Consider the following 14,206-nt stretch of genomic DNA (forward strand, 5'->3'; position numbering starts at 1 on the left):
AAATTGATTGAAAATTTTGTTTGGATAGGAATTTTTTTTTTCATTTTTACAAAATAAATTATTTTACAACCCTAAATCAACAATCCAAAATTCATCAGAAACCCTAAAAAGTAGAGTAGGAGGAAATGGGGGGAAAAAAGAGATTGAAGAGGAGAGAGAGAGAGGGGTCAAAGATAAACTAAAGAGAGGGCCAATGATTAAACGCATATGTAGTGTAATAAGGTTAAAAGTTGCCAGCCCATCCCCCATATGCCCCCTCCTTCGGAAAGTGTTCCACCCCCCCTCCCCCCAACTGTTTTCACACACAACACACACTCCTTCTATACTTACACTGACTACTGGCCTCCCAACAGTGGCGCTCCTTATGGCAGTCCCTCTCTCCTCCTCCTCTGCTATCAGTTCTTGCTGCCCCTCGTTGACTTGCTGTTCTGGCGCAGTCTCCGTAAGCTCCACCGCTACCAGCCATTAGACTAATATGAGATACTGTTTGTTGCATTTGGACTTTGTTGGATAGGTGTAAATGGCCGCCGCTGCTTTCTTGTTCCTGGTGTTAATCTCCGCCGCGCCCTTGTTAACGTGGGGGGAGCTGAACGCAGATACTGAAGCTGAGATCCAAGCCTTGACTAATATTAAGATGAGCCTTCACGACCCGCTTGGCGTGTTTAGCGGCTGGGACACTTCCACGCCGTCGGCTCCCTGCGACTGGAGGGGTGTCGGCTGCTATGGCGGTCGGGTCAGCGAGCTTCGGCTCCCTCACCTCCAGCTCAGCGGCAGTCTGTCTCCCCAAATTGGTAATCTGCGCATGCTGCGGAAGCTCAACCTCCGCTCCAATTTCATCAATGGCACCATCCCTTCGTCCCTCTTCCGGTGCACGCTCCTCCACTCGGTTTTTCTCCAGTATAACTCATTTTCCGGAAGCCTCTCTCCGGAGATCTCCAATCTTACTAGCCTTTTAGTCTTTAATGTCGCCAGCAACCGCCTCTCCGGAGAAATCCCCGGAGACCTGCCCCAGAATCTCCGGTTCTTGGACCTTTCGTCGAACGCATTTTCCGGCGAAATACCAAGAAACATTTCGAGTGGGTCCCAGTTGCAACTCATCAACCTGTCGTATAACCAGATTTCCGGCGAGATTCCCCCAACTCTAGGGGAGCTTGCGAATCTTGAGTATCTGTGGTTAGACTACAACAGTTTAGAAGGCACATTGCCATCTGCTCTGGCGGACTGTACTTCGCTCGTGCATTTCAGCGCCGAGGGCAATAAAATCGGTGGAGTGGTGCCGGCCGCGATTGGCGCGCTGCCGAAGCTTCAGGTTGTTTCTTTATCGCACAATAATTTATCCGGGCCGGTGCCCGGGTCTTTGTTTTGTAACGTATCTGATTATCCGCCATCGATTCGGATAGTTCAGCTGGGTTTCAATGCTTTCACGGGCATTGGTATGCCCAAGTCTGTTATGTGTTTTAGTGTAATGCAGGATTTGGATCTTCAGAACAATCATATTTCTGGTGGGTTTCCATTGTTTTTGACTAATGTTTCTACATTAACATCGATTGATCTTTCTGGAAATTTGTTTTCTGGTACGATTCCGAGTGAGATTGGGAATTTGCAGCAATTGGAAGAGCTGAAATTGGCAAACAATTCATTCAGTGGATTAGTTCCAGCTGACATCAAGAACTGTAGGAATTTAACAATTCTTGATCTGGAGGGAAATTTATTCTCTGGTGTGATTCCTGCATTTATGATCGAGCTGATCAATTTGAAGGTTTTATCTCTTGGTGGGAATAACTTTTCGGGTCCTGTTATGCCGAGTTTTGGGAATCTAACAGCACTTGAAAGCCTGAATTTGAAAGGCAATGGGTTGACTGGAATCTTGCCCGAGGAATTGATGGTTTTGAGCAATTTAAGTACATTGGATCTAAGTGGAAACAAGCTTTCTGGGGCTATTCCAACAAGCATTGGGAATTTGAAGCACCTCACAGTCTTGAATCTTAGTGGCAATGGATTTTCGGGTGCTATCCCGGAAAATATTGGGAGTTTGTTTATGCTGACAGCTCTTGACTTGAGTAAACAGAATCTATCGGGGGAATTACCTTCTAATCTTGTGGGCTTGCCTAATCTGCAAGTGATTGGATTGCAGGAGAACATGTTGTCGGGGGAAGTTCCTGAAGGTTTGAGTAGCTTATTGGGGCTGCGGTATTTGAATCTTTCTTTCAATTCATTTTCCGGTCACATATCGCCGACGTTTGGCTTCTTGAAGTCATTAGATGTTCTGTCTTTGTCTAATAATCACATATCTGGCTCTGTTCCTCCAGAGCTAGGGAATTGTTCGTCTCTTGGAGTTATAGATCTTCACTCGAATTCTTTGAGTGGCCAAATTCCTGTTGATCTTTCGCGCCTCTTGCGTTTGAGGGTGCTTGATTTGGGGAGGAACAATCTCACAGGTCAAATTCCAGAAGAACTTTCCAATTGTTCCTCTTTAACTTCTCTTTCACTCGACTCAAACCATTTGAAGGGAACGATTCCTGCTACTCTGTCTTCAATTTCTAGTTTGGTCAGCTTCAATGTGTCTAACAACAATTTAGAAGGTGAAATTCCAATAGTCTTAGGCTCTAGGTTCAACAATCAATCATCTTTCATTGGTAATCAGGGCTTGTGTGGGAAGCCATTAGACAGAAAATGCGAGGAAATCGGTAATGAAAACCGGAGAAACAGGCTGATCCTGTTCATTGCTGTATCTGCTAGTGGAATTCTTCTTATGCTATCATGTTGCTGCTTCTACACTTATAGCTTCTTGAGGTGGCGTGAGAAGGTGCAAAAAAGCACTGCAGGGGAAAAGAAGCAGAGTCCTGCTCGGGCCAGTTCAAGGACCAGTGGAGGCCGTGGCAGCAGCGAAAATGGGGGACCAAAGCTTATTATGTTCAACAACAAGATCACATTAGCAGAAACAATCGACGCAACGAGGCAGTTTGATGAAGAGAACGTGCTAAGCAGAACCCGACATGGTGTAGTCTTCAAGGCGTGTTACAATGACGGAATGGTGCTAGCAATCCTCAGGCTTCCTAATGGTTCTCTAAACTTGAACACATTTAGAAAAGAAGCCGAATCGCTGGGCCGAGTGAAGCACAGAAACTTAACGGTTCTTCGTGGATACTATGCTGGACCACCGGACCTTAGACTCCTCGTCTATGACTACATGCCCAACGGAAACCTTGCTACATTGTTGCAAGAAGCATCGCACCAAGATGGCCATATCCTGAACTGGCCAATGCGTCACCTCATCGCGCTTGGCATTGCTCGTGGCCTAGCTTTCCTCCATGCAGCCTCAATGGTGCACGGTGATGTTAAGCCCCAAAATGTGCTCTTCGACGCAGACTTTGAAGCCCATTTATCTGATTTTGGGCTAGACAAGCTCACAGTGGCTGCCCCGGCTGAACCATCAACCTCAAGATCAGTCGGAACTCTAGGCTATATATCACCGGAAGCAATGCTAACGCACGAAGTCACAAGAGAATCAGATGTCTACAGCTTCGGGATCGTTCTACTAGAACTCCTAACTGGGAAAAAGCCAGTCATGTTCACTCAAGACGAAGACATCGTAAAATGGGTGAAAAGGCAATTACAAAGAGGTCAAATCTCGGAGCTGCTGGAGCCCGGGCTTCTTGAACTGGACCCTGAATCATCAGAATGGGAAGAGTTCTTGCTGGGGATCAAAGTGGGGTTGCTCTGCACTGCACCCGACCCGCTAGACCGGCCCACAATGGCTGATATTGTGTTCATGCTGGAGGGCTGCAGGGTAGGGCCGGACATCCCCTCATCCGCCGATCCCACATCCCAGCCTTCTCCCGCCTGACCCACCAACCCGAATTAGTAAACCGGAGCTTGTTTACAGTCATTTTGTTTCCATTTCTTGTTAGGAACCAAAAAAGTGAAAAAAATCAAGAAAACAGTTCTTTTTTTAGACCGGTTAATTAGCTCGCCGGATGCATTGGTCTCCCAGTGTTTGATTTATTTTCTTTTTTCTTTGGAAAAAGATTATTTGTCTTTGGAGTATATACTTTGGCGTTTTCATGTTCTGATCTTGATGGTAGTTAGATGAGTGGGCGTGCCGGGCGGGGTGTTTGCTGAGCATGGGGGAGAGTGAAGTAAATGTGTTCAGACTTTTGATGTAGTAATGAAGAGTGGAAAGAGAGTAGCTTTGAGTCAATGATTCGGACAAGATCTACAGTTTCAGGCAGTGATGTGGTGGAGTCACGTGGCTGCACACTGTTTAATGGTTGAAAGTGGAGTGGGGGCATCTTTTGGGGAAAAAGTAGCGGAGATCATCAATGATTGCTGAGTGAGGGGGACAGTGTGAGGACGGCATGCCGAATGAAGGGGTCCTTTTGATGGCCAGTTTCATGTAATATGCTGCTTTCTTGATTCATGTTTATTTATCTATTTTTGTGTTAAATATACATTGAATCCCTTAATTACTACCTTTACAACACACCAACAAATTTTGTCTCAGGATCATGCCTGCTCCAATTACCACATTAATTTTGCATGCAGATTCCAAACTTGATGGATGACATGAATAACATTGAAATTTCCCCAAACAAAATATAGAAAAATATTTGTATTTTATTTTTTACCTTATTCAAAATATGTCTAGTCATGGAGTTTATTGTAATTTACCCTTATAATTTATAATAGTCAATAACTAGTGCAAGAATAAAAAACACGCAAACCCCATTGCCGTAGTAGATGGGGATGATGAGGGCCATTTTATTACATTTCATAGTTCAAGATGTATTTACAACAATGATCATAATTCCAATGTACAGAGTGTATTTAATCTTATCTTTAATGAGATTATTTCAAAATTTAATTTATATGAAATTTTAATTGATAGTTAGTAGTTGTTTTAAAGTAATATGGTCCTCTACAAATAACTAACTTATGACTTACCCCTAAATAATAGAGATTTATCCTTTAAAGTATTGGAGTTTTTTTGAAGCAAAATAGGTTAGCATCTCCCTACTGTTTATAAAGGTTTTAGGGCTTGTGTTTTTTCCTAAAACTTTGGCCCTAAAATTTCAATTTGTAATCTTTTGCCCTAATATTGATTAAGGGTAAATTACATCTACATTTTTTAAAATTTGATATAATTATAAATATTTTTTTAATAAAAAATAATTATGTAATTTCTAGACAGAAAGGTGAAAATTATTATTTCACCCTTTCTAATATTGTTTTCTTCAAAGAATATTTGGAAAGATATAAAAAACTCTTAGATGGTAAAGTAAATAATCCATATAGCAAAATTTGTGTATATAAATATTTTCGAAAATTCTAAAAAAAAATAAAATTATAATTCTAATTTAAAGGAGTATTTGAGCAGTTCGCTATACTAAGATGGAAATCTAACTAAGGCTAATGGAATAAACTTGTTGTTAGACGGATGTAAAATCAGGAAAATAATTATAATTTTGAAACAATAAAAATGTATTTATAATGGTATCATACGTAAGGACGGTAATTGTAATTTACATATTGATTAATTAGATAATTAGGACATTAATGCTTGTTGAAATACTTTAATAGTTCATTTAATGAATTTATTAAGTCACAAAGATTGACACAGACAGTTGAATGGTATGTCTTATTGTGCACCTAAGATGACTTTTTTTTTTTTTAAAAAAAAAAAATATGTAGAAAGAGTATGAATTTATTTCATTAGATATATATTTTTTTAATATGTAAATTAACTATGTAAAATTCAGGAATAAATTTATTGCTCTTATTGTTTTCCAGAATGTCTGGAAACGGGATTTAGAGAATATTTGGCTCAGTTTATTTAAAATATTTTATAATAAATTTTTACATCTTATAAGATATTTTAAAATTTTAAAATAAATTTTATTTTAAAAATAAACTTTTAGAGTGTTTGAATAATAAGATGTTAGAGTTTTTAACATAATTTTTTTTAAATTGTAATAATAAACATCAGAAATAACCTATATAAATGTATATTTTTTCTTTGTTGGGGGGTGGGTGGGTGGGTGGGTGGAACGTCGGTGACATTATTTTTATCTATTGGGTGTTAAGATTCAGTTAGAAAAATAGAAGATTATCGACCAAAAATTATCGAATGACAATTTTAATAATATCACTAATTAATTCTATATATCTAATTATAAGAATATTTAGTTTTTCACAATAATGAATGTCATGATTTTAATAAACTATTATTTTAAAAATATAGTTTTTTTTAGCAAGACTTAGAGTAAAAAATTGTGCACAAAGTTGTCATTAAATGTCATTAGTGGTGCCCTAATGTCAGTAAATAATAATTGTTTGTCACTATTAATGTGCCACTAATTGTATTTAGTGACAACTTTATATATAATTTTTGTTACTAATAATTATATAATGATCACAAGATAAAAACCGTTTTCACTTATTTTTATTGTTAATTTTAAAATTAATACTTGATATTTTATTACTAATATCATAATTTTTATAGTATGATTAACGAGCTTAAAAGATCTTATGAAAAAAGATGAGTTGAGCTAATTTTTTTTAAAGAGTTTATGAAATTCTAAATATCTTATTTTAAAAAAAAATTATGTAACAATTTTATAGACTTTATAAGCTCAGCCAAATACCCTCTTAATTGGTAAAATGATTTATGTCTCCAGAGATTTCTTTTACTTGAGTAATAATGAGGCAATACTAAGTATTGACTATTATGCTTAGAAAAGTGGTGTTCAATTTTAACCCATTATCTCATGTCTGGAGGACACAAGATTGATGATATTGTCTGGGCAGGTTGGTCTCTCCAACTATTTTGATCTAATTATTTTTTTAGTATTACTATTTTCTACCTCATCATTTATTCTTCAAAATTTGACTCAAATTACTTATTATTATATTTCAAAGAGGGTATTGAATGTTTCACTTTGATGATAATGATAGGGAGTAACTAATATAAATATGACACCTTCTTTATGGGAAAAATAGTTTACAGTTTCGAATTTTCGGTGCGAAGTTGAAAAATCAATTTTGATCTTTTTTAAAAAAAAATTATAATTCAATTAAGAAAATCCCATAATAAAACCGTAAAACCAATATATTAATACTATCAAATGGTCATTGATGTCCATAAAAATGGACTAGCTCAAAAAGACCCAAGCGATTTAAGACGAAGGAATGTAAGGCCCATGGTGTCCCTCTAGGAGGCCCAATTTGGGTAAGGGTCCAAAGTACCCCCAAAAAGCGACTACAGCCCCCATGAAGTTCGATAGGCGACCTTAGAAAATGAATTGATCAAAAGAAGTCCAAGATCCAATAAAACCTCATAAGCCCTCAAGGAAGCTTAGGGGCTCAAAATCCCACAGCCAAAGTCAAAGTCCATCTCACATGCTGTCCACAAGAGGTTTAAGTAAGCATATACATAGGATCTTTAGAGGCATACTAAACAGAATTTGATATAAGGACCAATAGCCCCCTCGGGACATGTGGGGCCTCCAGAGAGAAGTAATTTATAAACTTTAAAACCTTGGACTCTTGTTGGGAGAAGGTGTCTCATCAACCACTTTTTTAAAAATTTGATAAGGCATCCTTATTTTTAGAAGACACCTTCATTTACAGCGGACTCCAACTGTCCCTTGAGAATTGAGAGTCTCCAACTATCAAAAGATAACTCTCCCCCAAATCCGAGGGGGATCCTCCAACCGTTGGGGACTCTCCATCAAATTTGAGGGGATTCAACCTTATCTAACAACTTTGATGCCATGTTCCACTAAATCCATGATCTTTTCCAACCAACTTAGAATTGCCTATAAATAAAGAGCCCTTTAATTGGAGAAGACATGTTTTGATACTTTGGGCCTATATACTACAACTTTCACATTCATGCTACCACTTTAGCTGAAGGAGACTTTGTACTTTCGTACTTAGACATTTTCTTTATAACAACCTCCAATTTTTACATGCAAAATGAGAAACAAAAACTCTCATTTTTAATTATTTTCACTCTCTTAATTCCTAGCATTCTACTTCATTACTTTTCACTTCAGTGAACTCGAGCACCACATTTTTTATCTGCGTCAGTCATAGTAGATTTACTAATTGATGGAAGCAAATCTATATTATTTAATAAGTGTGGTGATTAGAGTAATTATTTTCAATCAACAAAATATATATTAATGAAAATATTTTCAAATATACTTATTCTTACACCAAAAAAAAAAAAAAACCCATCTTTTTATTGTCTTATTTTCAGTAAGTAGCCATATCTTTATATTCTATTCAAGCACATTTAAAGTTAAAAATTATTTGAAAATTTATCGATTTCAATTAATTCTTTGTTTTGTTTTGTACTTTTTAATAAATTTTAAAAAAAAATAAATTATATACAAATATGGAGCGTGGGTGAGTAAACTAGTTTTGAGAGTAGATGTGAGTGCAGGCCTAATGCATTAATGTCAATGAATGGAGTTGGCGCCAACTCCTACGCCCACAAAGATGTCTACTCTTTGGTCCAAACTCATCAATTTTTCATAATATCATATCATTTTGCATCAAATGAATGGGTTGAGATGAAGCATGTCAATTGTTAGTCCCACGCTGACATTCACAGGTGTGTAAACGAGCCCATCTCAAGTTGAGCTCCATAAAAGATTCATGTTCAAGTTCCAGCTCCAGCTTATGATTTTTAGCTCAAGCACATAATTTTGGTAGACTTAAGCTCGAGTTTGTGCAACTAAGAAAAAATATTTCTATTTTTTTAATTATTAGATAATTTAAAATTTTAGTAATTAATATAAGAAAATAATAATAATAATAATAATGATGATGATGATGATAATAATAGTAATAATAATAATTAAATATAAAATTACAAAGAATGTATTTACATTAAATTAATCTAATGTTAGGAATATACAACTTCATATTATCTTTATTACATGTTTAGTATTAGTTTAGTGGTAATATAATTAGTAAACATACAAAAAAGTATACACAAAAGTTATCCGAGTACTTACACATACTCTTGGTACAAATATCTACTCCCTAATAAATATATAAAATTTTTTGAAGCCTTAGAAAATCACGATTTGATATTAAAATATAGCAATAAAATTCAAATGTATTATATATATTTAATATGAGCAAAAAATATTGGTGCTTGATCTAGTTAGGGTGCAAAATAATAAAGTAACATCCTAAGAAATAAAAGAAAGTAAATGAGTAATGAAAAGAGTATTTTTGCTCGTTTTACGTGTATAAATAAAAAGTTAATATTAAAATAAAGCTCTCAATACGAAATTATAATGTTCCACTAGCTAAAGTGGTGGCATAAAAGTGAATCTTGTAGTATGTAGGCTCAAAATGTAAAAAAAATATCTTCTCTCGCTAGGAGGAGCTCTATATTTATAGGCAACTTTAAGTTGGTTAGAGAAGATTATGAATTTGGGGGAGCATGATCTCAAAACTGTTAGATGATCTTTATGTCCCCAAGGGGGCTGCTGATCTTTATCCAACTCTGTGAGGTGTGCCTCTAAAGATCCTATGTAGATGCCATCTAGGTCATCAATGGACCCTATATGAGATGAGTTTTGACTTTAGTTGAGAGATTTCAAGTCTCTAAGCTTTCTTGTGGCCTTGTGAGGCTTTTCTGGATTGGGACTTCTTGGGTTTGGGAAGATTGGACTTTTTGACCAATTTATTTTTTGGGTAGCCTGCCGGACTCTCTAGGGGCTCTACCTGGACTGGGTTTCCTAGGGGCATTTTGGGCCCTCTCTCGAATTAGGCCTTGCATTAGTTTATTCTTTTTGGACCGTTTGGGCTTCTTTGGGTCAATCCATTTTTATCAGCATCATTCAACTCTCCCCCCTACCCCACACTCTAATAAGTGGGGATTTCAGCACTTATTAGAGTAGGAATCTTTGAGGCAAGAAACTAACCTGAAGAGGGAACCTTTTCTTTTTTGGCATTCTTGCAAAAGAAATGTTAGTAACATAAGCATGCCTAGAGAAAGAACAGCTTACTTCGTGCATGTGGAGAGCATAACTTTTTTTAAGATGCCTGTTGAGAGCAAAGTTTGTGTGTTTCCATGGAGGAAGGCTAATTTGAGAGTACCTACTTGGTGTAGGACTTACAGACCTCGCCGAATGGGGGATGAGGTGTCAATTCAGAATAGGACTTAAATGCTTGCATGGAACAAAGTTTACGTGCCTCCCCAAAGATGTACCTAGGTACTTGCCTAAAGGAGGGCTTGGATGCCTCCACAAAGAAAGGTTTATGGGCTTGTGTGGAAGATAGAGTTTTTTGGTGCCTCCATGGAGGAGTACTTTGGGTGCTTTCTTGGAGGCAGGGCTTACTCCTTGAGGTCTATATGGAGTAGGGCCTCGCCTCCTCGTTCTTTGTGCTTTTCATCAAGAACTTCTTATATGTACTTGCTAGCCTCCACCATGTTAATATATTTGTTGATTTGGGTTAAAAGATTGTAAACATAGTGGGGGGCTTCTTGGCTAAGGACTTGAAGAAGTCTCCATCTTCTAATCCTTGGGAAAAAAACACATGTCAATACATCAAATGTAGTAGAAGGGACCCCTACGTTTGCTAAATTACAACGTTGAAGATACTCTATAAGCGATTGCCCTTCTTTTTGATGAAGGGAAAAAAAGGCTCATGGTTGTCTTTCGACATTGTTTATTATTGAAAAATTAGTTAATGAAAAGAGAGCAAATTCTATGAATGATCGGATTGATCATGTGGGCAATTAGTTGAACCATTGTTGGTCTGACCGTGTAAAAGTGGTTATGAACACACGGTATTTGACCCCAATGGTATAACGGTGGAGAGTGCAACATTCTCGAAGCAGGATAGGTGCTCTTGAGGATTCGTGGTTCCTTCATACTCTAACAGATTGAGTTGTTTCGAGTTGAGGGGAATTTCCTCTATTAGGATTTCTTTGCTAAAGCGGGTGTATTCCTACTCCCTTAGGGGGATCTCGAAGACATGCCTTTGCAGGTTCAAGAGTTCCTACTGAAGCTTATCCACGTGCGCCCTCCAATCACTGGGGCACCTGTTTGTGAGGGCAGATGCTCCCACTTTCTCCCAGAGGGGATGTCTTGTCGCAAAGTTCCCAACACATAAAATGCTGGTTTAATAGGGACATTAGCATTATGTAATGATAATGGTGGAGTTTTGTATTTTCAACAGTCGGTGCCAATAATGCGGGCAAAAAATAGTAGTGTTCAATCAAGTTGAGGTGCAAAATAATAAAATGAAATGCTAAGAAAGCAAAGAGTATAAATGAGTGATGAACAGATTATTATTGTTCATTATGTGTACAATTGAGAAGTTGATATTACAACAAAGCTATCAATATAAATCATAATATTCCCTCAGTTAAAGTGGTAGCACGTAGGCCCAAATTATAAAACTATGTCTCGTATAGGTTTGAACCTCTATAAAATTAATTCAATTAATTTCAAAAACCCAATTGGGATTTATTTGATCTCATCAACTAAATTCGATCAAATAAATCCTAACCTATAGCTCAATAATGCAGTCCATTAAATAATTGAGCCTAACTCAATTTATTCAATCTCACTAAATTATCAAATCCAAACTCTATTTAACTAATTCTATTTATTAATTCATCGATCTTTTTCGAAAGTGGAAATTAACGGCCCTTTTCGAAACATATGTTTCCTCGGAAACAATGTAATTTCGAAAGTGAATAGAGAATTTGATTTCTTCCGTCCAATTAACGATTTTTTTTTTATTTTCTCGGTGAAAACCAAATGAATTTTAAACAATGCTTCTGACAATTAGTTTTAAAGCAACAATTATAAAAAAACTACATGAATTGATCCATTACTAAGTATTGACACTCCCAGCTTTTTTATGATCCATTTGAATAATATCACGTAATATGATTAAAAAAAATTATTATTTTAGAATTGAAAAAAATAATTTTAAATAATTAACTAGGGCGAGTAACAACTATAAAGGAGCGTGTTCTGGGTTTGGCAAAGGGCAGAGCGGTGTGGCTCCAAGTCCAAATTTTCTATGCCTAAACCCACACCGTTGTCAATCCTAAACTCTTAAAAGTATTTTAGTCCAATACCACTGGGGATGGACTTATTTGTAATAGCACCATTAAAATATTGTGGAAAACACGCTTTATTTGATTTCATTTTTAGTCTATTTTTTGAATAGGTCAAAACATACTTACTGTTTGTCCTCATATAGAAACATCATATTTTGATTTTTTTTTTCATTTGGCATAAATACACACACACATATATATATATATATAAATATATATGAAAGACATAATTTGATAATGAATTGTAATTTTTATTATCCAAAACACAATATACAAAACTTATATATATAAATATATATAAAAGAGAAATGACTTGGTAATGAACAGTAATTTTTGTCTTCCAACCATACATCACTTATTTAAATTATTTTTAAAAATAATTCCAACCATTCATATTATTTCCGACACACATTTATTTATTTTTATTTTTCTCTTTTTATCCCTAAAACACATAATAAAATACTCAGAAAATGAATCTGAACGCTATGTTAAATTTTTTGTAATTTGTCATCAAGATACTCCTAGGCCCAAAGTATAAAAAAGAGTAGAAACTTTTGGGCTTGGGCTTGAACAAATTCTTGGTCATCGGCCCACCAAATGCCAGAGACTGATCCATAGAAATTTCAAAGGAGCGTAGCTAAAGTATTTTATCACTTAATTTATTTTTTAGTATGTCTTTTTCTAAACGAGACCAATACTTTTCATTGCCATTTAATATTTGTTCCAAATTTACTGTTACAGTGTTTTAAGATTTTATTTCTTAAGATGGATGGTTTTGTTTGCAATGCAATAATTAATTATGTCAATCAAAATAATTTTAAAATCATCAATTGCAGTGTCGGACATGAATACGGTGCCGACGTGTTTTCAATACGTATTAACTAGCGGACTCTATATTTTCTAGACATGTATATGGAAAGTTTGATCAGACTTACACTAATATTTGTGACATTTAGGGTTGAACGTGCCTACAATCTAAACTATTTTAGAATTTTCGATAAAATATTCCACCCTGAATAGAATTAGACCATTTGACGGATCTTTTTAAAAAACTTGAGACAGTCCGCACAAATAAAAAGATCTGGGACAAAGTGCATTACCCCTATTTGTCCACATTTAACCTATTTTGTAACTACAACATGAAAAATTGTATTTTACGTCGCATAATTTAGACCTTGTACATTTTTAATCACATTGCTTACGTACGGAATTTTCAGAACTAGTCTCCTACTTTTAAAAATTCCCACTTTCAATTCTCCCTCCATCTTTTCTTAAGAAATTGAGGGGAAAAAATCAAGTGTTGATCACGTGTACGTTTTTCTCCATTTTAAAAAGATAACAGCCGTATGATTTGCTGTGTTTTTTTCCATCAATTTCTTAATGTAAGTTGATACAGAAAAATTGAAAATTAAACTTTCTATAACTTATATGACTATTTTTCAAAAGATTATAAGTAAATAAAATTAAAAATATATATTAAGTATTAAATTATGAGACAAAAAATATAATTTTTAAGATGAAAGGGTTTTGGGCATTTGGAGCAACAAGACAAAGGTGAGTGTTGGGATTGCTTCACATTCAAAGCATTGTTAAAGGCAATATTACCCCACTGCACTCCAATTCCACTTTTATCATTGCAGCCCAAAGAGTTTCGTCAACAAGTACACAAACTTTGAGGCTAACATCTATGTATGATTAATATTCATGACACTATTGTAAGAAAAAATTGAGTTGGGCTTTTTAACTAAAGTCGTGAAGTCTTGTGTACGATTTATACCAAGAATGGCAAATATTAATTCTCACGTTGCTCTAAAGGATGATCAAGAATTGCACTCCATGTTGTTGTGGAGCCAAAGGACAATTCTAGAAAAAATAAATATGAATGGTAGATAATAAAAGAACCATGTTTGCTATACCTAATTTGGAGCTAGTAAATTTAGGAATGAGAAAATTGTATTTTTTATCCTGTAATTTAATATTTTGTATATTTTAATTAGTCCCGTTACTCAATTAGGGATTTTCGAAAATAGTGTAATCATAATTGTAAAAAAAAAAAAAAGTTCAATTTCAATCACTCTACCAATTTTCATTAGAAAATTGACG

At 35.6% G+C, this 14,206-nt stretch overlaps 1 protein-coding gene across 1 annotated transcript; it reads left to right on the forward strand.

The window, feature by feature from the left end:
* Positions 251–4,070, forward strand: LOC105178131 (probable LRR receptor-like serine/threonine-protein kinase At4g36180). The gene has a single exon (XM_011101504.2). It carries the CDS (start codon positions 521–523, stop codon positions 3,845–3,847), a length of 3,327 nt encoding a protein of 1,108 aa, XP_011099806.1. The 5' UTR covers positions 251–520; the 3' UTR covers positions 3,848–4,070.

The sequence above is a fragment of the Sesamum indicum genome, linkage group LG15 (genome assembly GCF_000512975.1).
Source record: "Sesamum indicum cultivar Zhongzhi No. 13 linkage group LG15, S_indicum_v1.0, whole genome shotgun sequence".
Taxonomy (NCBI): domain Eukaryota; kingdom Viridiplantae; phylum Streptophyta; class Magnoliopsida; order Lamiales; family Pedaliaceae; genus Sesamum; species Sesamum indicum.